The 24,248-nt window shown below is 45.8% G+C and overlaps 1 protein-coding gene and 1 long non-coding RNA gene across 2 annotated transcripts; one reads left to right on the top strand and one right to left on the bottom strand.

Moving 5' to 3' along the window:
- The first annotated feature begins 2,056 nt into the window (after positions 1–2,056).
- mboat2a (membrane bound O-acyltransferase domain containing 2a) lies at positions 2,057–24,200 on the top strand. Its single transcript, XM_057011961.1, has 13 exons — positions 2,057–2,953; positions 12,217–12,362; positions 14,584–14,661; positions 17,201–17,296; positions 18,652–18,707; positions 19,422–19,476; positions 19,854–20,040; positions 20,330–20,522; positions 20,682–20,785; positions 20,860–20,924; positions 21,033–21,165; positions 21,414–21,565; positions 22,142–24,200. Exons 1-13 carry the CDS (start codon positions 2,870–2,872, stop codon positions 22,338–22,340), a joined length of 1,548 nt encoding a protein of 515 aa, XP_056867941.1. The 5' UTR covers positions 2,057–2,869; the 3' UTR covers positions 22,341–24,200.
- LOC130513257 (uncharacterized) lies at positions 9,337–10,996 on the bottom strand. Its single transcript, XR_008946663.1, has 2 exons — positions 9,622–10,996; positions 9,337–9,523 (listed from the first exon to the last, which is right to left on the bottom strand). It is a non-coding gene; the product is annotated as an uncharacterized LOC130513257 (long non-coding RNA).
- Positions 24,201–24,248: the final 48 nt, after the last annotated feature.

Raw genomic sequence — 24,248 nt, 5'->3', positions numbered from 1 at the left:
TAAAAAGGAGTGTGTTAAAACCTGTCGATGAGCTCCTATTGGCAGATTAAACCACCCATAATGGAGAATTTACCTACGGTACTTTTAAATGGGCTAAAATCAGCTGAGTCTCTCAGGCAGAGCTGGGCCGTATTGACCCATCGATTAACAAAATGGCACCTTTAAAAACACATCGCGGTCATCGATCCTCATCTTTTTTCGCAGCGTATTTCTTCTGGAGAAATCTCAGCCTCTAACAGTGCTTCTCTTCTATTTCTAGAGACGGTTTAGGGAGACTCTGTTCTGACCCGTAAACACAAAGACACTTCCTGTCTCATTCGCACAGAGAGAGGCTGAACGTCCCCGGAGAAGCACGCCTCAGTGCAAAAACATGAACTATTGCCTCTATATAAGGAGCTGATTATGGACTCTTCCATCAGAGCGAGTATCAGACACAGAGCACTGAGATGTAGATGGTCTAAAGAAACAGGCCCGTTCTTGTGAGTCCCAGGATAAAAGAGGAGGAACCTCCAGGAACTCAGCATTCACACGCTGCTGCAGCCTTTTACGCGGATGAATAAGGGATTTGTCTCATCCCTCTCTGGTTTCTCCTCTGAAGTTCAGTCTGAGGTGGAGAATCTGTGTTGCGAGTTGGGAAAGGAGAGTTGCCATGACGATGCCAGTTTTAATGAACTGATTTGAAATGAATATCGTTGAGGGAGAAGAAAGAGAAGACCAGCATATGTGTTTCTGCTTGTCGTTCTGTTCTACTGTCTCTGCGTGGTTATGGGTTAATGGTATTTCTATTATCTTATGTTTGTTCATACATTAATAATTCAGTAATCCATGAATCATTATGCTCACCACAATTGGTGACCACGTTTTCACCTTTTTATTTGTCCTCTGATGGAATCCTTTTGCAGCTGATGTTCAGGTAGAAAAAGGAAAGAATGCCTTTGATACACTTAGAGATTAATATTCCAAACAGGCGTGCAAACATAAACACACCCTTTATGCTGACTCACTCCACTGCCAAGAGCCCATGTGACTGGGATTCAATATCAGGTTCCACAGAAGATGTGCTGGTTTAAAACATGCATGAAACCAAAGCAAACAAAAGGCACAATTAAAGGAGAATGTTTATGTACTGGAAACACTTCCACTGCAAGTTACAAGAATGCACAAAAAAAGCTTGAAAAAAGGATTTCTAAGAGAAGAAAGCGAGATCATTCTTTTACTGCCTCGTGTTTTAAAGGTTTGAGAGAACCCACCTCTCCACAAAGCACTATTTGCATTGATATTTAGGTAAAAGATAAAACATTTGCGCCAAGAGAAAATGACTTAGCTCACATGAGCAGAGAAAAAGACAAATCACAATGAAAGAATGGGTACATTTTCAGAGTGGAATGTTGTGTCTCTGACCTGTAACAGTTATACAAACATATAGCTTATCTACCCTCAACAGCCTTTAACAGAGTCAGATTGTTTCGCTTTATAAGGAAAATTATTCCAGAGGAAGGTGACAAAATAAGTAAAGGCCCTATTTTAACCCTAAAGAAATGAGACAAATCAGTGTTTTGAAAGCACAATGTGTGAATAAAGATTTTTTTGTGCTGCAATTTTTAGATGCATCACAAGATGTCAAGACAGGACAATAAAACAAATGTTTGCAGACTCTAATCAAGATTAAACTGAATTAAAATACGTGACAATGTGCTGCCCTCTGCTGGAAACGTTGGCTACCTGCAAGCAAAATCTTTCTTTTCTTGACAGTTGCCTCGTCCAGTTTCATTTTGGTTTTCATGCTTCATTGTTTTATGAACCAAACATTAAGGCTTTCTTTGTGTACTTTCTATAAAAGTCTTTTTTGAAACCTATTGGGAAAAGGATCATGAATCATTTCGTATTTATGCAGGTATTAAAGGCAACATGGGAAAACACTTATTGACCACTAGATGGCGGTAATCGACAGTTAGTTTCAGAAAGTTTAGGCAAACGTCCCATAGCTCGATTACATAACAGTTACGGTATCAAACAGCTGTCCGAGAGCCGATAGTTTAATTTCGTACTTGCTTTCCATTTTTACGTGCGTGAAGGAAAATTTGTGTTTCTAGGAGGCGTGATGCAATCTTTTAACTTTATTGCGCGCATCAAACTGATCGTTGGATAACTGTGCAGCTGCAGGAAGGCCCCCGTAACAACCGTCAGATGCATTTCTGCTTTCGCACTGCCAAATGCGCCCCGTTACGTCACGCCTTGTCCTCCCTGTGGAATGCAGAAAGGGTGGGTACCGCATGCTCCTGCGAAGTAAGACCTTCTGTCAACGAAGAAAGTGGTCGGTGGACTTTTTAACCCCTGCAGGTCAAACTGGAGAAGCACGCGTGAGGGTCGGACCGTTAATATCTCCACCTACGTTTTCACTTTTTTTTTTAAAACGTCAGAAATACATTTCTGTTTCTGTCAAGATAGTTCCCCTCCTTCAGACGGACCGCCTCCAAACCTGCCGCGCAAGCGCAAAACTGCCGGGTTGCGTTTAACTGAACGGCGACGCAGGATTCTTAAAACGATTTTCACCACACGGAGACGTCTCAGGTGGATAAAACTCCATATCTGTGCCGAGCCCCACTGTATTCACGCAGCGTCGACAGCGAGGAGCGGGCCGCCCACGGACGCCGGACGAACAGCAAGGCGCAGAGGGGGGAGTCCTCTTGTCTCCGTCTGGTCCTCTCTGTTGGATGTGTGCAGTGGATGACAAGTGTCCAGCCCGTCGCAACAACAGCAGCGGCGGCGGCGGCGGCAGCAGCAGCAGCGTACGTATCATCCCAGCAGCCGAGGGGAGTCCAGAGTACCGGGGGAGGAGAGAGAAAGGATTTACGGACACCGACCGAGCATGGCTACCCAAACGACAGCATCCTGCACCGGATCAACTCTGCTGCAGCCCATAAGCGAAATCATAAACCTCCCTCTCGACCAGGTATGTTTTTGGATGTAAAATAATCGGTGTGTGATCCGAGTCTTTGTGTTAACAGGCAGTGGGTTATTTCCAAGACGTGGCTAGCGTGTCTGCATATAAGGTTAGCAGAGGCTCGCAGTGCGCCGCGCTATTCTTCCCAAACGTTAGCTTAGCCTTTCTATCTTTCAGGACAGCTCAAATGGAGCGCACACGCTCAGCGTTGGCGTTCGGCTCCCGTCATCAAACACGCTGCTAATTGCTTTTGTCTCATCCCGTCGATGCTCAGACGCCAGGCCAGCGATTACGGGATCATTTTCGAGGATCATCCCTGTAACCAGGACTCATTTCCACCCAAAGTTAGCACAATAGTAGTCGTTTCAGGCCGCGTCTGCTGTTGTGTAGCATTTCACACGCAGCGGACAACCCAATCTATTGTTGGGAGATGATAAATGGCCTGCAAATGGCAATGATGCGGGGATTTAATCCATAATATGGTGTTACTATTTAGGATGACACCTCTTTGGAAGGTATTTACTGCAACAAAAAAACAAAAGCCCACATATTCATTTTGTAATCCACGCACAATGCAACACACTCCAGCATGACAAAGTTGTGTGTGTGTGTGTGTGTGTGTGTGTGTGTGTGTGTGTGTGTGTGTGTGTGTTCACCTTGCTGGTTATGAGAGAGGGAGAGAGGACACCAGGCCTTCGTGGTCAGGGAACGCTGAGCAGATTTCAGATTTGCAGACACCACACCCACCTGGTCGTTCCCTGTGAGTATTTAAAGTGCATTCCTGGAACAGTGATGTGGGCAGATAAAGCCTGCACGAATGTCACAGCGGATCATCAGCTGTGGGCTTTCTGAGCAGCCTCCCGGTGTTTTCTGCTGCTGTCTCAGCTGTTGGCTGAGCTCTCTCAGACCCATATCGTCCTTCCAACAGTGTGGTTGTCGCTGGTTTTGCATGGCGGACCTGATTTACCTACAGCCTGATAAAAGGGCAGTTTACCCTGTTGTCTTTAGAGTCCCTGCGATGATGAAAAAGTGCCTGCAGGTTTAAACACTTTGCACAGCTTTGGTATCAGTCAAAATTCATGTCACCGTTCAAAAGTGTGAACTCAAACATTGACTGCTGAACTCTGTGGCCCCACAGTTAAACATCCACTTTTACCTGCCCATTTTCTTAGTTTACTCTGGTGCATATCCAGACTGGGGCTGGATAAACCACCAGTGGCTGTCAGGGAGGCTGGAGCTCAGTGTAAATGAGTTGCTGGAAGCTCGGGGACTGTGTGGTTTCCCCACAGAGACACGCCGGTGCCGCCGGGAGCTCCGTCGCTTGAATTATTGCCGTGTCTGTTGATATATTTGTATTTGTCCCATTTGAATGCGGACAAATGGCGCACGCAGGCGCAGGCCGTCAGACCTCAACGCTGTCTTGTCGGACAGGTGTCATCGTTTGAGCCAACGCCACTTACCTTCACTTCCTGCCAAGCGCTCTGCCCGCGGTGCCAGTGTGTGTTGAGCATCTGGCAGTAGCGTGGCCCCCCGTTGAACGCGTCAAACGGAAGCTTTCTCATGTCTTCTCTCTATTTTCTTTATTTCCAGCCCTGAATTTTTAAAAAAATCACCAAATTAACACGTAAACAAACGTTCCTCCCTTCAGAAGCGGCGTGCGTGTGTTGCTTTAAAGGCCCGTCTCTTATAGGAAAGGGTGTCGCCTGTTGTTACACGCTGATGTATGTAAATGTGGGAAACTGCTCCAACTTTAACCCCCCCCCCCCCCAAATAAAATGGACTGAATATCAAATATTTATTCCGTTTGCTTTAATTGTTGCAAACGGCACATTGAGCATTCTTAAACGTGTGTTTTATGGCCATTTTTTTTAAATTGTCAGAGCAAGATTATATAAACAGGTTGATCTCCTTTTTAAAACACACCCCCCCTCCCGGGTGGGGAGTGGAGGTTAATTCAGGGGAGGAGGGAGGGGAGAGGAGGGCTAAAGTGGACGGGCTCAAATTACACATCTCGCCAGCAGCTGCATCTCCATCATTTGAATTAAGCTGCTTTGTATGTGCTCGTCATAAACCTTGAGTGGAGGTCAGCATCCAGCCTAAAGTGCTGTTATAAATCTTGAAGACATTGACCCGACGGCGTTCCGCCCGGCAGATTCTGACTCCTTCCCAGCTTCTTTGTTCCCCATCCATCTCGTGTCCACTCAGGCTGCAGCCGGTTCCTTTAGGCTAGCTTCATGCTCCCTCATCCCGTCACACCCCCGGCGCCTTCATTGATCGGCACGCGGCTGAGCGCTGATCTGATTTGCTTTAACCGCCGGCCTTGCAGCTTTCTGCGCTTCTTCCTGAATCACCGTCGGATCTCAGCAGGGTTCTGTCATAGGTTTCCCAGCAATGTCGCTGCATCATATTTTCAGATTGGAGCTCAGTTTCCAGGTTGTACGCTGCAAAAAGTAAAAAAAAAAATAAAGTTTTACTTTATACCTTGATGAGAAATATGTGCATCCGGAGAGTTTTAGCTTGGTTGAACTAAAAATAATATCTGATACGGATGTTGAATATTACACGATAATAATTAACCAATATTATCGCACAAAGTATGAGCTTATCTTATCGGTCATGTGTTATCACCCCTAATGTCAAAGAACTCTAGTCTGAATTGGTTTCCTGTTTTGTCTCGGGCCAACATGAACATGTTTGCTGTGGCTGACGGAGCCCCTGCAGATCAGAGTGGCCGCTCTGACCCGAAGGTCACGGGTTCGATCGCGGGCTGCCAACGTATCGCAAGGCCCCTGAATGTGTCCGAATGTGTGTGATCCTTTATTTGTCCTGGACTTGCCTGTGATGTCGGCTGTGTATAATGCAAATATGTTTCTGCACTGTGGCACTTACGGGGACGACTGCTGGCTTCGGTCTCTTGTGGTTAAACAGCGGCGCAGCAAAGAAAGGAAACGGCGTCGGTGTTTTTGCAGATCGTTAATTATTTAAACGGACCAGTAAAGTCTGATACAGCACACAGACGCTGCCTGTAGCCATCGTGCGTGCTGTGGCGACAAAAAGAGGCTGTGCAGTCACTACAAGCTGCCTTCTGTGTAGGCGACATATTGGATGGCGGTATGTCACAGTCGGAGGCTGCGTCTTTTGTCACGAAAACAGGCGCTCTTTTGACGCTCTGTCTGCGGGGCTGTTGGACAATAGGCGGCTAAACACACGCGGGGCTGAGGTTCTGCCCGGTTTCTGCCTTCTCTCAAACCATGCAGGTGAACTAATTGAAAGGAAGAGGTTGAAAGACATGGAGCCTCATTCTTGGGAGATTTCTGGGAGTTTTGGTGAAGAACCTCCGCTTGGTTCCTCCAATGAGGCCCCCTGCTGAGGACCTCGTCCCCCAAGCCCTGTGCCTTGGGACTGTTGGTCTTACTTTTAAGCCCCGGGGACTCGGCAGCATTTCCCTACCTCCCCTGCATCTTTAATTGGCTCTCCTCTGGGGAGTCTTCGCCTTCCAATTGATTTTTCTTCCCTCCTCAGCTCTCCCTGATGGAGCGCTGCTGCCCGCCTGCGTGCAGCTGATTCCTCCTGGGGAAATGAAGAGACTCGGCCATGTTTATAACGTCACTGCGCGCTGGAGAGCGAGGAGGCCAGTCTTTTATCATCTTATGTTGATCTTGTTTCTGCTGTGTGCTGTAGTTAATCCACGTGTATGTTGTCACAGTCTCAATAGGCCAAATTACACATTGTTTTAGCAGGAACGACATTTTAAGGCTGTTTCCTCGGGTTAAGCCTGATGATTATCATCAGATTGAGCCTTACAAGTTGGGGATTAGTGTTTTCTATTTGTTATTTTCTCTTTAACCCCACTTACTCTACCCCTTGGCTGGCTTTTGGATGCAGGGTTTCCTAAAGACGCATGTTGCTGCTAGCAGTAGCCTTAGCTATTGTTGGGAACGGTCTCTGTATCTCCTGCAGCGCTGTCTTACTGCAACTACGTGCACGTTTGCTGGTCACTCGCGTGACTCAGCCCAGCCAGTCATCAGTTATATTTGTAATGGTGACGTCTGATGAGGGCAGGTTTGGGTTTCTCTGCACACTCACCCCTGGGCTTGTGTTTTAAAGCAGTTGTGTTTAGTGCTGGAGTATCAGTGGTTTGCGTAGATATTTAGGGTATTTGTTGTTATATTGGGGATATTATTTTCTCATTTTTATGCATAAATTAGCAGTAGCTCTTTTATTTCTCCGAGTTCCTGGATTTTATTGATCAGCATTGATTTGCATCACTGTAGCTTAAAAACCATCCACTGACACTACCAAGTGAAGAGTCCTCATCTTTGCTCCTTGCCTCCTCGCCACACTTGACTTTTCAGCTTACGAGGGCTGGAATATTTGTTTGTGAACAGCTCTGAGCGACCCTACAGACACCTCTAGAGTCTTTCCTGTGATTAGAAGCTCCCATCTGTTTTCTAGTTCCTAGAAAAGCGACACTTTCTTGAGTATAAGCGATTTAAATTGTGCAATATTTAACTTAAAAGGCTCCGACGAGCCCACCACACGTTTACTGTACAACAGAAGCTACAGACATACATTTTCCAGATACGGTTACTTTTGGTATCCCGATGCAGCATGATCCTTAGACATGCTCTTTATGAAACCCAGTCATAAAATGAACATAAACATTGAGTATTACTAGGCTAGAAACCAAACCAACAGCTTTTGATTCACCCGTGTGTTTTTTTTACACGCTGACACGCAGCATCTTGAGGCCTAGGAGTCATGAACAAATTAATTTTTTCTGTCCTCTTTGTTTGATGTCTAATAAATCTTGCCGGATTAACCGTATTTGCTGCATCGCACCCAAACACTTGGAATGAGAGGCTTTAAAAAAGCCGAGAGTGGCTGCATCCCTGTGCAGGTAGGTCAATGGATAAGACGACTTTGAAACGATGCTCGGATATGTATCATGCACACATATTTATCAGCGTGTTGATGGGATGATTCACTACGCAATGATGTCACACTGACTCTTTAAGAGTATAAGCTAAATAACTTTTCCTTTCCTTTCATGACCTCTGACTTCTGTTCCTTGGCCCATCTTGTCCCACTCATGCACTTGGTTGCACTTTGCTGTAGGTCACAAGAACAAAAGCTCAGTGCACCAAATCAGTCCTGTAGTTTGGAGATTGGGACACACACGTGCGCACACACGCGCACGCAAGCCCAGATTGTGTGCTGTTCTGGACCACTGCTGTTGGCTGTCTTCAGGGCCACGGTTGATCATCGGGGCTATTAATAGTCTGTCTGACAGTAGAGTCTGACTGGGAGCTGTGGATCAGCTCACAGAGAGCTGCAGGCATTAAAACTCAGGGTGTGTGTATGGGTGGGTGTGTGTGTGTAAGTAAAATGCATGCCTTTATATCTATGTATGTGGGACTTTATTGTGGCGTCAAGACGGCCTTATCAATTTATAGCCCTTTATGACTGTAATAAATGTCTTCAGTGCAGCTTTATGAAGTGAATCATGTCTAGGTGTCCAAATTAAGTCTATGATGGGTGGGAGGGACCATGCACCCCCCTCCTTATTCACCGTGCTGATGGAAATAAATTAAGCCTGTGCAGGGAGGCTGGGTGCTGCCTGTGCAGGGAGGCAGGGTGCTGCCTGTGCAGGGTGGCAGGGTGCTGCCTGTGCTGGGTGGCTGGGTGCTGCCTGTGCAGGGTGGCTGGGTGCTGCCTGTGCAGGGTGGCTGGGTGCTGCCTGTGCAGGGTGGCTGGGTGCTGCCTGTGCAGGGTGGCTGGGTGCTGCCTGTGCTGGGTGGCTGGGTGCTGCCTGTGCTGGGAGGCTGGGTGCTGCCTGTGCAGGGTGGCTGGGTGCTGCCTGTGCAGGGTGGCTGGGTGCTGCCTGTGCAGGGAGGCAGGGTGCTGCCTGTGCAGGGAGGCTGGGTGCTGCCTGTGCTGGGTGGCTGGGTGCTGCCTGTGCTGGGTGGCAGGGTGTGTCCATATGGCTGACTAATCAGATGGAGTAATGATCAACAATGTTACTGCCCACCGCCTTGGTCTTTAGTCCATTAATGACACGGAAACGGGTTGTTATGTTAATGACGGGCTAATTCTACCGCCTAATTTCTGTGCAGACACGCAAACTGGCGCACTCGTCGCCCGCTTTTATTAGTGTGTTTAGCGTTCAGCCTGTGTGTGTGTGTGTGTGTGTGTGTATGTGTGTGTATCCAGGGAGTTTCTGCAGCTTTATGGAGCACTATGATGACCTGAGCTCAGCAAATAAGCTTCACCTCGGGATGCTCTAAGGACTCAACAAGCCAGTTTTATTGAGATCTTTATCTGTCTCGGTGTCTTGTGGGAACTTGGTCCATACGCTGTGTTACATTTAAACAGACTTTGCAAAATAAGCATTTTTCCATTAATTAAGACTGGACTTTATTCCAGTGTTATTAACCTGCTGTGGGCGCCTCTGCCACCCGTCTTGGAATTGACATTTTTGGAGCATTGGAAAGCGATGCTCTGCAGTCGTCACATCTCTGACAGTCACAGCAGATATAAACCAGCCTTTTGGGTGTAGAAGGTCTTTTGCTGGTAGTCCTGGAATGTGCAGACACAGAGAAACATTTGGGAGGCAACACGGTGAAATAAAGGTTGTGAGTGGCGTGAAGGGGGAGCGGGGCTGTAGCCCTCCAGACCTTTATGTTTCCCTCACTCTGCGACATGGACGTGCACGCTCTTATTTCACTCAACAATGAGCTTCAGGGAGCCGTCTTATCTTCTGCCTCTTCCTGCAGCATTCTGAATGACTTGCTGTCTTCTGCCGGTTCTCCTCTGCCAGCTTGTCTGTCGGTCCACTGCGCGGCGTCTCGGAGCCGAGTTGAGGGCAGTGGCAGCTGCACAGCGATGAGACGCAGCTCATGTGATGCCTCTTATCTGCTGTCCCGATAAAAAGCATTCAGGAACTAGGTAACACTGTTCATAAGCATTTCATCAGACCTTATTAAATATGTCATTACAGTTCAGTTTATTAAACTCTATAAGTTGGATTGTGTTTGAGTGCTAAGCTCCCAAAAAAATCACAATTTGTCCTCTTTATTTCAGTATTTTTAAGGGCCGAGCCCATTATTCTAAGGTTTTCAGCAGGTAATTTATCCCAAATTGAGAGTTTTATCTCCTTTCAGCACAGGTATTTATGACGTACATTCAAAAACAAAGCGTTCTGTACCCCCGGGGTGAGGGTTGACCTCGGAGGGAATCAGTAATGGAGGAAAAGTTGCATGTATTATGGATGAAGAAACAGAAGCCTGTCTGCTGCAAAATGTTTCTTCAGTGACGGACTGCTGTCAGAAACACAAGCGCTTTTAACGCTTTTAACCTCTTGTGTTAACAAAGCCAGTCGATATCAAGAACTGTGGCGTCTCTTGAAACGTTCAGGGGTTGTTGTTTCTGCCGTGTTGTGGTGTATTAAGTTATTCTCACCCCGTTGAACCTGTAACCTGCACGTCCTGCAGCCATGAGTCTTCTGCGCCACCAACTTTGCATCGGCTGTTAGCCGACCCGTCTCTCGGCTCCTCTCATACACGTCTTTTGCATTCTGCCACAGCGGGGAGGAATTGGAACGCTCCTCTCTTTGCATCTGTTGGTTTTTATCAAACTTGAACTCAGTTCTTTGATGCTGCAGCTGTAACAACCCATTCTTATGGAATTCATCTTGGAATTCTGCCTTTTGAAATGATGTTTCGAGGGGCCGTTGGAATGTGGGGAAATTGGAGGGTTTGCTGCTCCCTTGAGGTCTCCTCTTTGCTTTTAACTTCCTTGAAAAGTGGATTGTTGGCGGCTGATGTGCTGCTCGGACTGAGCTTCGGCCTGCTGACACTTAAGACTTTTTCCTCGGAACAATTCGGCTGTCACGCCCTTCCAATCTCCCATGCCAGATCTTTCCCTACAAAGCAGCATGTTGACGTTGAGGGGGGGGCTGTTTCTGTTGTCCGCTAATCTCAGGCTGTGCAAAGACAGAAGTCAAAGAGATCAATATATGAACACAGCGTCACAAACACCCATAATCACCTCATATCCAGCAGGTTAGTATTTTTTAAACTAAATACAGCAAGTTTCAGAATGAAGATCTGTCTTTTTTGTAACTTCTCTTCATGTAATGTGTGTTGCAACTCCGTTTTGTCCAGTACTGGTTATTTTTGCCTCTGTGGGTCATGTCGATAAATCCGTCACCGTAACGAGGGTGGGACACCCGACTGACACCAGGGTGGCCGGTCAGTGGAAGTGGAAAGTGACGCTTGGCCTCGTGGCTTAAACACAACCGCCGTTAAAAAACGGCTCTCAGATTAGGGGAGATGTCGTTTTTAGGGCATCGTATCGAAAAGCAAATTCACACTTGTCCAATAAAACTATGCTGCTAATGTGATAAGTGACACATCAGTATGGATTTGCTTGACCACAGTCTGTTCAGGCTGCTAAACATATCTAGTGCCCCCCCCACACACACACATACACACACACACACACAACGATAACACAGGGACAGAAGAGGCCTTTGATGCATGTGTATCTTTGTATCCAGAGTGAAACAAAACCTCAAAACTATCAAATGTAATGGTGCAAATAAAAACCGCCCCTGCATGGTCCAGCTGTATCCTCCCCCCGCCCCTCCGTCCTTCATGCTCGCTCTCATTAATCTTTTAGGACGTATAGACTGATAATGGATGGTGTTTGCACTTATTTGCTGCTCACTGATCGTCATCAAGCCTGACCTAAATACAGCGCACAGACTGGCCGTTCTGTCTTTCCAGCAGCATCACTGGAGGTGCCATTAACGGTTGAACTGTGAATATTGGTTTGATTCACATCTTAACATTAATATAATGGGATTTTCCGTCTGCATCGACATTTTATGTAATCTGTAATTTTACTGGTGCAGCAGCTCTTGCATGTTAATGTTAATGCTGTCACAGTTTTGGTGTCTGCATGTGTTTTTTGTGCTGGTTAAGGAAGATTTACGGCAGAGATGGGCGAAGGATAAATCTGGAAGCTTTTACTTTGTGTGTGTGTGTGTGTGTGTGTGTGTGTGTGTGTGTGTGTGTGTGTGTGTGTGGTGTGTGTGTGTGTGTGTGTGTGTGTGTGTGTGTGTGTGGTGTGTGTGTGTGTGTGTGTGTGTGTGTCACGGAGCAGTGAGCGCAGTAATCCCAGTTGCCACATGCGGGAACATGGACTCGTTCCCAGCTCCGCCCTGAGTTTATTCATTGTTTTTCTCCCCACTGTCTCCCTGGGTTCAGGTTAACTTTGTGGCGTGCCAGCTGTTCGCCTTGCTGATGGCTGTGTGGTTCCGGATCTACCTCCATCCCAGTAAGACCAGTCCCTTCATCAGACATGTGGTGGCCACTCTGCTGGGCTCCTACTTGGCTCTCTTCTGTTTTGGCTGGTGAGTCACAGCTCTGCTCATCTTGACACAGTTTCCATGCCAAATAGTGTGAAATCCTTCCTTCCTTCCTTCCTTCCTTCCTTCCTTCCTTCCTTCCTTCCTTCCTTCCTTCCTTCCTTCGTATTCTGTTGGTGATTCTTCTCCTGCAGCCTGTGCTCATGTTACATCATTATGTCAACTACATTTCCCAGAATGCCACTCCATGAACTTCAGAGACATAATACACTTGTCTGTGGACAAGTTAACCAAACATTGTTCATAATTAGTTACACTTAAGGAAAAATTGTGTTTGCTCTGCTTTTGATCTTTACATATTTATGATGATCAATGGGTTTGGGGAATAAAAACAAAGAAGATTTTGTATTTTTTTTCCCTTTTTATGAATAAAACATGTACCTATCCAATGAAAATCAGAGTTATTAAAGTTATTAAAAAATTAGTTATGTCTTCATTTGATTAGTTGCTTGTAGTTACTGAATCTGAAAATATAATTTCCAATTATTCATGACTGGATTTATTTGCAGTTTGAATGTTAAACTAGTATATATTAATATTGTATTAGAACAGAATGGGGTTACAAACAACTGTTTTATAATTAAATGTGTAATGGGGTTAAATTTCAGCGTTAATTTTTTATTAGCTGTCATTGCTGACAGTTTGACTGACTAACTGACATCATTAATTCATTCTCACCTTCAGCTGCATGTCTGTGGTCATGAAATATAAAGATCAGTGGGAACAGACTGAGAAACTTTCAGAACTTATGGGTTTTTATATCAGCAGCTTGTTTACTTGTCTCAGACAATAGCTTATCCTATTCCCTGCCTATATATACTTCAGCAGTAAGGCACTACATAATCCATTTATTTTGCTTTTTTCCCATCCCATTAATATTTTGGGCTTCAACCTTGCAAATACAAAACCTGAGTCTGACAGACATTTACAGAACAACACTAGAGGAACTGTGCTGTTCCTGTCTGCTTTGTTTTTTGGTTTTCTCTCAACTTCCCTTTGTCACTCTGCCCTACTTGGCTCATATTCCTCTTAATGGCTTGATCAGGTTGTAACTGATGTTGCTCTGGAACAGGCAGTGTGTTGCCTCTGACTGGGCCTATGCTGCTTGTAAATGGAGAGAAACCACTAGTCGGGCATTAAAGCAACACTTTCAGGAATATGCTAACCAAGTGTTGTATTAGCTTTCCGTCGGAGCTCCTGGTGACGGAGTTTTTATCTGATCCTCTCGGCGACAGACGGATCAAACCACAGGGAGCGGGGTCAGCTCAGGTTGTTTGTCGAGGCTGGGAGGGGTCACAAAATTTGATCAATCATATAGTGTCACATGACATATAGCGTCACGTGACTATATAAATGCTGATAATATGCTGATATCACCAGAACTTATATCGCTGAGCTGCTTACAGGGTTTGGAAGGGTGTTGATTGACTCAGCAGAAATATGCTAATGAACTGTAAGGAAGTGAAACAAAGTTTAAACTGTGGGCACTGAACTGTAAATGGGCACCTGTTTAAAAGCCGGGTGTGACTCTGCCCAAAACATGTTTCTAGTTCGAAGGTGGTTTTTTCCCCTCTTTTGTAACCCGAGTTTAAAATAACACTGTGGACAATGATTCAAAAGTCACTATAGGCAGCTGAAACAGCGTTTGATGGGCAGAAGCCGTAACGGTTGGTGTGATATCACACAGGCATCCTCTTCCCCCTTCTGAAATGTGTCGTTATGTCTGTTTTAATTGCCTTTCTGATGACCTCACACTCTTTTGTGAACTGGCTAATAATAGCTCAGTGTGGCATCTCCTGGAGGCCCTGACGCCGGTCACGCTGCCCTTCACTGACCCATGTGGCTGTAGGTTTACGTGCGTCGGGTTCACTAATTGTTGCCACCACACACGTCTGCGCAGAATTCGCAGTAATGATGCAACAAGACGGTGTGAATCAACTAAGGACTGGGTGAAACATGAGCGTCATTATTCTGTCCTATGACTGCAGGCACGACATTACTGGTGACAAAGGTCCTGCATCACAAGGCTGAAGGTGTGGCTGTAGTTTTGAAAGGCCATTATTGTCTCTTAATGATGGATTAGGTCGTGACAAAGAAGCATGTGAAAGGTTTCTTATGAAATACGTGTGTTTCCCCTGTCCATGAATGAAGAGCTGGTGCAGAGAGAGGCTGAAAACCACATAATTCACCGTGTCTCTCCCCACAGGTACTCCCTCCATTTCTTGGTGCAGAGTGGTCTGTCCTACAGTGTGATGGTCTTCTCCGGCCTGGAGAATATGCACAAGTAAGTGCGAAAGCGGCACATTTGTTTTTCTTGGTTCTGACTTCAGGAATCAACAGAAAACCTGCAAAAACAGGGAAATGTCACAGTTTGCTGCATAAACATGACTTTGACTTTGCTTTCCAGGGACACCAACCTTAGTCACAGTTGCAGTGTTGGCTGGCAGTTATCTGAGTCAATGAGTCATTATCGGACACACACAGAGACACATACAGATACACACAGACATGTCTCTGTGGGCACTTTCATAGACATAATACACTCCCCAGCTCCTCAGCTTAAACCCAACCATCCCAACAAACTCACTAACCCTGACCCAAGTTGAACCCTAAGACCATGTCTTAACCCTCAAACAGTCCTTTTCAAGTTGTGGGGCCCCAGTTGAGGATCACAGTAAGGATTTTGGTACTTAATATATAGTAAATGTGAGGAGACACGCACGCACACACACACACAGACACACACAAAACACGGTAGGTGATATTCTTTTGATGATGTACGCAAGGTCATCCATGCAGGTGACCTCTGAATGGAGCTTCCCTCCATGACCCAATGCATGCAACATGCTCGACTATTTAGTGTTTAGTTGCCTCTTCAAACGAAAACCCTCCACTGGCCAGTCCCGTCCACGCGGAAGCGGTTGGCATTTCGCCATGTCTCTCTTGTAAATGTACAGGCGAGCAGAGTCCGCAGCTCGTATGAAACGGAAGCTGCTATTTTGGATGTAGCTGTCACTGCAGCCAAAACGCACAAACAAACCCCCCCCCACCCCACGAGAGGTAACATTTACCCGCTGAGGCAAGACACACTGACATGTCTGTGTTTGCTCGGGGCGTTCAACCCATCGGGCTCCCATAACAAATACTCTAGTGACAGTTTCAGATTTAACTATGCTCGTGGTTAAAGTCCTCCGCTTAACTCATGCTTCGAATGATTAAAGTGACTTGACACGCTTCAACCTCCTCTGCTCGGAGACATATTGTACTTTCTGCAGGGACAGCTTTTATGATTTGTCAAACGCGCTGAACGGTTCACCAACCGCTCCAGCAATTCTCCCTGTCAGCAATTTGTTGTTCTTCCACTTAACCACACTACCCTTGGGGGACAAGGGCACAGTTTGACAGCTTTATGGAGTTGATAAAATTATTTGGGGACTGTGAAAATGGCTACCAGGCCACCCTCACCCCACCCCGTGTGTGGATCTAGTCTGACGTCATGCTCATCATCGAGGCGTCATGTTTCCTACCCTGGATCTTGTACCGATGCCGCTCCCTAACCCTACTTTTCACCTGTTGGACATGATGAGGGGCGATGGAATGTTTTGGAACGCTACCAGCTTGTCTGACATGAACCCAGCCCTTCCTACTGTTTGGAAAAGTGAGCCAACTGGTTTGACTTTCTTTGTGTGCTGTCTCAAGCAAATCCTATGACACACCATGTCTAGGAGCGCTTTGCCTAACAGGGACTGCTTTACACTCAGAAATGGCTGACTTTGATACTTCGTCTGTTTGGATCAAATTCTTTGAAGTGGTCGGCGGGGGCCTCTTGCGGGGTGAAACGGAGCGGAATATCTGTGCCCGGTCTGTGTAAACATGGCATACACCTGCCTCCAGGCATTAGCCATGTGTACACAAACATAGAGGGAGCGCTGTCAGCCGGCGGATGTTTGTTTGCAGCACGCAGCATGTTCTCCGTACCTGCGCCGCCTTCTCTCAGTTCTGCCTCAGCAGGGGACCGGTTGATTTTTTTCCAATATTTCCACCCCGAGGTGCCGTGAGTGGAAATAAAACGCGCCCCCCCCTCCCGAGCAGCGAATTATACAAACACAAATGAGAGGAGGATAAAGGCAGGAGCCTGCTGCTAATGCAGCTGCGGCGACACACGTTGCGCATGACCTGCGTGATGGCTCCAGCTGCATGCTGTCAGGAGAACCTTGGAGAATATGGTCGCCTTGGTTGAGTCGTGCAGTTTCCCATAACACAAAAAGACTTAAAAAGCAATGGGGGGGGGGCACAGCGCAGAGACCTGATTATGGTGCTATTTAGTGTTGCAGCATTTAGAAGCTCTGTATGAAAGTGTTTCATGTTGCAGCAACGTAAATGTGTCGGAACGGCCTGGCAACGGCTACAGTCGGCTCCCACCATCAGAAGGTCCCGTTGTGTCTCGTTGACAATGCAGCCTTGCTCGGACTCCCACTCACAACCGCACAATCCTCTGATTGTTGGCAGGAGAAGAATGTGTGCTGGCCTGCTTTGACTTGGGCCGGCTCTTGCTCTCTTTTTTCCTCTTTACATTAAGCCTCCTTCTGTCAAAGGAACATTGTCAGGTTCTCCTAAAATGTGTCCCAGGGATGAACCCAACCTGATTTTTGCTCTTTGGTTTGACCTTGAAGCAAATGAAGAAAGTATGGAAAAGCTTTTTTTCCCCTAGTAGTGTTTTGTGTAGTACTTGCACGTGACACGAGTTTAACATTTTCCCCAGATTTTTAAACACCCTCATTTTCATAATCCTTTGTCTTTATTTTTACCTCCTCTCCTTGCAGGTACTGCTTCATCGTGACCCTCGGCTATCTTATCCTGTGTCAGATCACACGAGTCTACGTGTTTGACTATGGCATGTACTCTGCAGATTTTACAGGGTAAGAATATGTCAAAAACAACAGTGCCTGCTCTGTTTCTGATGCATCATATTTAGTATGATGCAAGCAGCCTCCACAAGAGGGAAATAAGTCACGCTGCTCTGTCGTCAGGAGTGCAGCGACTGTGACTGTAATAGCACGTGGTTGGTTCCCACTCCTCCAGACCGTCTGACAGTTCAAGCAGACAGCCTGTACTCCCAGCAGGGTGGGGGTGGCTAGTTTCTAGGCAACCAAATGCAATCCCGTACTGCCTCTTTGAGAGCAGTGATTTCAGTCTTTCCCTACCTTCCCCCATAAAATCATGCCAAAGTTTAGGACAGAGGTCGGCACCCTGCGGCTTTTCGCAGGGTGCCTTAATAGTGGCTCCCTTCTGGCCTCAACAACCCCCTTCCCCCACGGAAATAAACGTTATTTCCTAATTTATTATTTATTCATATATTATTATTTGTTTGTTGCATAGTTATCCTGGAGTTTGAGTTGATACCATCTAATTTTTAAAAAAGTTTTTTTATTTATAATAGTTAAATTCATTTGCCTTTACCTCCAACGACGCTGGCTTAATATGTGGCGAGAAAATATCCAACAACAAAAAATGGAACGTTGGAAGACATTTTCAAAACGAGCACTGAGCTTTTCGCTGAAAATGCCCAACTGAAGATGAGTGAATGAAAAGCTGAAGAAAACAAACTATCTTTCCAGAAGTGGATCAGCTCTCACAATCAACTACAGCTGCTCGTTTTTTGGCAGCTCAGGAGATCGTAAAGAGAGAGAAGCTGTTCACAGACAGAGACTATATAAAATAATCTTTCATAAAAATGACAGAGCATCTACTCACCAACTTTAAAAACAAATGAGAAATTGTTCAGAAAATGTCCTAATTTTAGCTGCAACTTAGCAGTTAGCAGACTAGCAGATTATTTAGCAGACTGCTTTTTATTTTAATTTTACACAATTATACTGTTGAAAGGCCTCAAGTAGGCCTGCAAATACTTCACAGTTCAATTTATTTCAAAGTAGTCCTACAAATACACACTGCACTTCTGTTTTCTGTGGTTGTCACAAGTAAAATAAAATAAAGAAAACCTTTCAAATTTTTAAGATCTGTTACTTATTTGTGGCTCCAGACTATTTTCTATGGTGGAAGAGGGGGCAAAGTAGCTCTTTTGATAATGGTTGCAGATCCCTGGTTTGGCACTTTGGCAGATGAGTAACCAAATGTGCAATATTGCGACGTTTTCATTGATATTTACTAGCAGCTCTAAATTTCGGTCGAGTGAGTAAAAGGGCTAAATCTTTAAGAAAATATAGTGAAGCCGTTTCACATTTTTAACCTGTTCTTGTGTGTTCTTCAACAGGCCCATGATGGTAATAACACAGAAGATCACCAGCATGGCTTTCGAAATCCACGACGGTGAGTTGAGCATCTGCAAAGCAAAGCTGGCGGGTTTAAAAGAATTTGACAGATGTGTCGGCGGACAATGGCCCAGTGAACCAGGAAGTGAACATAAACGCAGTTACATAACAGGGCTTTGAGCAAACCGCTCCCCTCCCGAGTGTTTAAAGGCTGATTTATTAAATACAAGCTCACACCTGTATGTACAGTTCATGTTTACAGCCATTACTGGTTGTGTGTGTGTGTGTGTGTGTGTGTGTGTGTGTGTGTGTGTGAGAGACGGAAAAACGTGTCCATAAAGCTGAACAGCTGCTTCGCAGTTTCACTTCCTTTAATTAAAACAATTATTAATATTTGTCAGAAGATAGAATTTACCTAAAATTACTCAGCAAGCCGAGTGATAATATCCCATGACGCCACAGCTGCCGGCGTCCACTCAGTCTAATGAGGACAAATGCGAAGGTCTCCAGAACAAAGACTGCAGTGACAAAGTAAATATAATCTGAGGAACGCGCTGGAATTTCGGTCACCTGAGCAGCATCGATCAGACTAATTCGTCTTCTCAACCCCCGTGTCCTACATGCAGCGTCCCAGACAGGCAACAGCGTTGAACCTGAGAGGGTGTATTACAGAAGCCAAAACAAATCTGGTGCCATAAGTTGCCCTTGCTTTTGTTGCCATGGTGATGTGCGTCGCCGCTGTAATGGTATTTCTCTTTGGGTCTGTCTGCAGGATTGACCAAGCGAGATGCGCAGCTGAATCCCAATCAGAAATACCTAGCTATCAGGTATGTGGCTCAGGTATGTTTTTCCTACCTCAGGTGAACGGGTGCAGACGAGCGATCGGAATAAGAGCTAATGACTCGAATCAACGCGAGAGGTTTCCTGTCACGCACGGTTACCTGGAATAGCTGCAGCCCTGCTTCACGTGTGCGGATTAGTTTCTCAGACAGTCGCTGTGACGCATGATTAATTTCACTGAGAGGGTATAATGGTGGAGCCCCCAACCTCGGCTTTTAACCGCAGTTTGCAGAACTTTTCCTGGATTCAATTCAGAGACAAAGAGATAAAAACCTCTCCAGGGAGGCCTTGCCTTGCCCCTCCTCCTGAACAGCCCATGCAAACAAGTGTCCCCCACCCCACCCCACCCCACCCCGCTGTTCAGGAGGATGCCCAGCCTGCTGGAGTACCTGAGCTACAACTGCAACTTCATGGGGATCCTGGCCGGCCCCACCTGCTCCTACAATGACTACAAGGCCTTCATCGAAGGGACGGGCTTCCAGCCTCGCCATCAGGAGAATGCCAACGGCAAGGAGAACGGGAAGTGCAAGCAGAATGAACCTTCACCGAAGGTGCGGCCCCGTCTTTCTGTTGAATTGTAGAAGGCACGCGCAGCAATTATAATTGATGTGGTTCCCTTCGTAGAAACAAAAACAGACATTTCAAAATCAACCCAAAGGCAAATTGTGTTTTTTCTCCCTGAAAAAACTTTTATCTGAACTTCAAATAAGATTCACTAAGTTCAATAGACTTAAAATGTGGGTGTGGAAGAACACTAGCTGAAAATAGAACCGGGGAACACTTTGAATTCCTAACGTGGTTATTCATTTATTTGGTGTATTGTTTCTCACCTCCGCCCAGAACGCCGTCATCTCCAAACTCTCCACCTGTGCCATCTCGCTGTTTGTGTATCTGTCGCTGTGCAAGCTCCTCCCCGTGGAGCGCGCCATCGACGACGACTTCGTCAGCTCCACGCCCTTCTACCTGCAGGTCATCTACCTTTACCTGGCCATGCTGGCTCTGCGGCCAAAATACTACTTTGTGTGGACATTTGGTGAGTCGGCTTCAATAATGTCTCCATTTATGGAAACGAGGCTTTGCCTGTGAATTCTGGTGTAATGGCGCCATCTAGTGCTGGAGTTGCTCGTGTGTCTGCGTCTGGTCCTCATTAGCGGCACTCTCATGCCTGCGGCTTGTGTTCTTTCTCCTGCAGCGGATGCCATCAACAATGCCGCTGGTTTTGGCTTCAGCGGATACGACGTAGACGGCTCCCCGCAGTGGGATATGATATCAAATCTCAGAATTATGGATATTGAGGTTTGGCTTTTTAATTTTTAAAAAAAAAACTTTTGGAACCTGTCTAATGGTTTATTGTTTGTGTGCTCCTTTAGTTCGCCACAAGTTTTAAGAGTTTCTTAGACAACTGGAATATCCAGACATCTCTTTGGCTCAAAAGGTTAAAAACGAAATGATATATTATCCCGCTTCAGGTGTTTACAGTGTTGTCGTAGGACAGACAAAATATTCAGCTCTGGTTCCAAATGTCGTGTGTCGTGCTCTTCAGGGTGTGCTACGAGCGCTGTCCCGTCAACCCCACCGCCGCAACTTTCCTGCTGTCAGCCATGTGGCACGGAGTGTACCCTGGCTACTACCTGACCTTCGTCACCGGCATCGCCATGACCATGGCCGCACGTGCAGTGAGTACACACACGCTGCGGGGCAAAAGCGGCTCACATCCGACCTTTTCTCTACCTGGTCATGCACTCGCGTACTAGGTGTCATGTCAAAACAAAAGATCTCTAACCTAATCGTTAAGGAGAGAAATGTGTTGTAACAGATGTTGTGTTTAAGGCTTCTTTAATACTATTACACAGTTATTACAGCAGAAACTGATGTTTATATTTACATTTACATGAAAACACAGATGCATTTCCTGATCTTGCAGGTGAGGCACAACATCAGGCCGCACTTCCTTGTTTCCGACTCGCACAAGTGCGTTTATGACATCATCACGTGGGCGTGCACTCAGATCGCCATCAGCTACACGGTGGTGCCGTTTGTCCTACTAGCCGTGGGGTCGTCCCTCAAATTTTACAGGTATGTTTTTATGAAGCAGGGTGCTTTTGAAGCGAGTAGTGCAGCCTCTGCTCTAGTAAAGTGGGGTTTACTGACAGCCGTGTCACAATCATCAAACCTTTTTCACTTACTGGTTTTCACTGGTTCGCTCGTTTGGTCGTAAGGCCTAATGAGGCAGTTTAATGAGCGAAGGAACGAGGAAGGGAACAAAGTGGAGGTGGTTAAATCAGCACGTCGCTGCTAAATGAGCTGTAGTGATGTGGGTCAGTGTCACCATCATGGATGAGAGGTGAGATGTTTTCAGTTCCAGATCTCCATGGCTGCAGACAGAGTGGGGTGTGAGGGGAACATCCTGTTTCTGTGTGTGTGTGTGGGGACGGGGACGGGGGGGGGGTCTATACAAACTGTCAGAAGCAGACTTTCTGGAGTCCGTTCCTGTCTGTGCAGCCCTCTTCGTGTTTCCTTGCTTCTGCCTCTCTTTTGCACCAGTTCATTTAATTTGCTTCAGAGTGGGTAAAAATCCTTTTGGGCTTTCTTAAAAAATAAAATAAAAGAAGAAGTGGTTTCCTTTCATTTATGAGTGTGATTTACCTGCAGGTCCTGGTACTTCTGTTTACATCTCCTCTGCATACTGGTGGTCCTGGTCCTGCCTGTCAAATCGAGACGCCGACAGACCAAAGAGCAGCAGGACGGCCTCCAGCAGGACGGCCTCCAGCCGGTCGGCCTCCAGCAGGACGGCCAGGTGGCCCACAGCAGCACGGACAACAACTGCAACCAGAAGGAGAAGGCCTCATGAGGCCCTTGGCAGCACCGAGCCGTCCCATCAGCACAGGAACGTTAGAAACCACTGAAAGCTGGAGCGGGGCAAGTCCGTTTCTCTAACACAGAACCAAATATTGGACGCTCTGAAAACCCCAACAGGCAGAAAACGCGAGTCAATGTTCTGTTGAAAACGTTTCAGTAGCAAAAAAAGACAAAAAAAAAGAAAAAAAAAAAAGTCGGCGCTCATTCTATTGACTTGGATTTAAGACCAGGACGTAACAATGGCCATGGTGTAAACTAATACATGATAGCTGTTAACTTTACTTTACAATAGTGGGAATGAAGACTTCCGAGCTGCCTTAAACCCTCTATGTACTTGTCTGTGGAGCGGCGTGCTGCGAGATCACAAACTGTGGTTTCGCCATCGTGGTTGTAAAGAAAAAAAATAAAAGGAAGCGCTGTAGGTGGAGGGTTTTTGTCGTCTGAATATGAGCCTCCGTGTGGCAGAAAAGATGGAGGGACAAAAAAAAAGTGTCTGTGTAAAAGAAACATAACCTTTATCATCAGCTGCCAATTTCAAACAGGCCTTAGGATCCGTGGTTTATCGTCTGTTTTTGTTTTATCTTGACTGGAGAAGCGTTTGCTTGAATGTGTTTTTGTATTTAGGTGTTCGTGCTAACTTCATCTGACATCCATTATCATCTTTCTTCTTACCGGCATGTATCAGCTGACGTGGGAAATGGAACTTGGCTCTGGCACTGAAGAGATATTCTAATCTATTTCTGCTATCTTCAGTATTATTCATATCTGCTTTTTTAAAAGTACAGATTCAGGATTGTGTGTTTTTTTTTTTTTTTTTTCTTTTAAAGGCGTTTATTGTTTTTCACTCACCAGGTTGTCGAGGATGCTTTCGAAGCTGTTTAAACATTATTTAAACCCGAACTGATATGATTAATTGGTGAAACACTGGACTGCTAAAGTAGCTGGTGAGGACGCTGTCATTTTACCTTGTGGAAAAAATCCAGTTTTATCCCTGTCAGTGGGAAACCTTATTTATTTCTGTGGCGTCACAGTGCAAAATTCAGAGTAGGAGCGGCTCTGGTGCCAGATTTCATATTCTGTGATGGTAGCGGGTCTCATGGTGCATTAACGGAGCAGCGGTCAAGACTTTAACCTCCTGCAGCTCACAGTTCAGACTGGTGATTCATTTCCTCCTCAAGTGACGTGTTTATGGATGTAATCAAGGACGTTGTAGCAGCGAGGGCAACTAAAACGGGACATTAAAGGGACTCAATGCTAAAATGCATCTGTTTTATCAGGTAGTGATCTGGGGATTGGATGGAGTTTGCTTTTTTTAAAAGAAACAAAGCAAAACCCAAAACAGAGATTGGGCTGCAAATGATGGACTCTGCATTTCTTGTGCATTTCTAAGGTTTTCTAACAGTCATATATTCCTGCCATAACTCCGTAAGCGTGTAAGTATTCATGTGGTCCGTTTATGTCGATGTGTTCTAATGTGAACTTTATTTCGCCTGGGCTTGGTGTCTCTGCTCGCGGCCCACTCAAGGGAAAAGAACGTCATTCTATGAAACACGGTCTTTTTTTAAAATTATTCTTATTTTGCACTGCATGGCCAACCAAACCAGCAGATCAATGCAAACTGCTCCATACGTCCAAAGTGCCAAATCAAGAATGGCGCATTTTATTTTGTGTGTATGTGAGCATGTGTGACTGCGTGTGCATGTGTCCCTGTGGTATGACTGTGTGCGCGTGTCTGCCTGTGTATCTTTAACGGTTATTTTTGTGTCAGAAGGAAATTTATTGAAAGATTTGTATAACAGTACATTAAAGGTTATGTGGGGAAAAATAAAGATAAATTATTTTTAAACACTAACATGTATTTATTTTCTTTTGAAAGGCCGATTGGTGTCTTAAAAATAGA

Source organism: Takifugu flavidus, chromosome 16, assembly GCF_003711565.1.
Source record: "Takifugu flavidus isolate HTHZ2018 chromosome 16, ASM371156v2, whole genome shotgun sequence".
Lineage (NCBI taxonomy): Eukaryota > Metazoa > Chordata > Actinopteri > Tetraodontiformes > Tetraodontidae > Takifugu > Takifugu flavidus.
The sequence above is the reverse complement of the archived record's forward strand: the minus strand, read 5'-3'. Positions and strand labels throughout refer to the sequence as shown.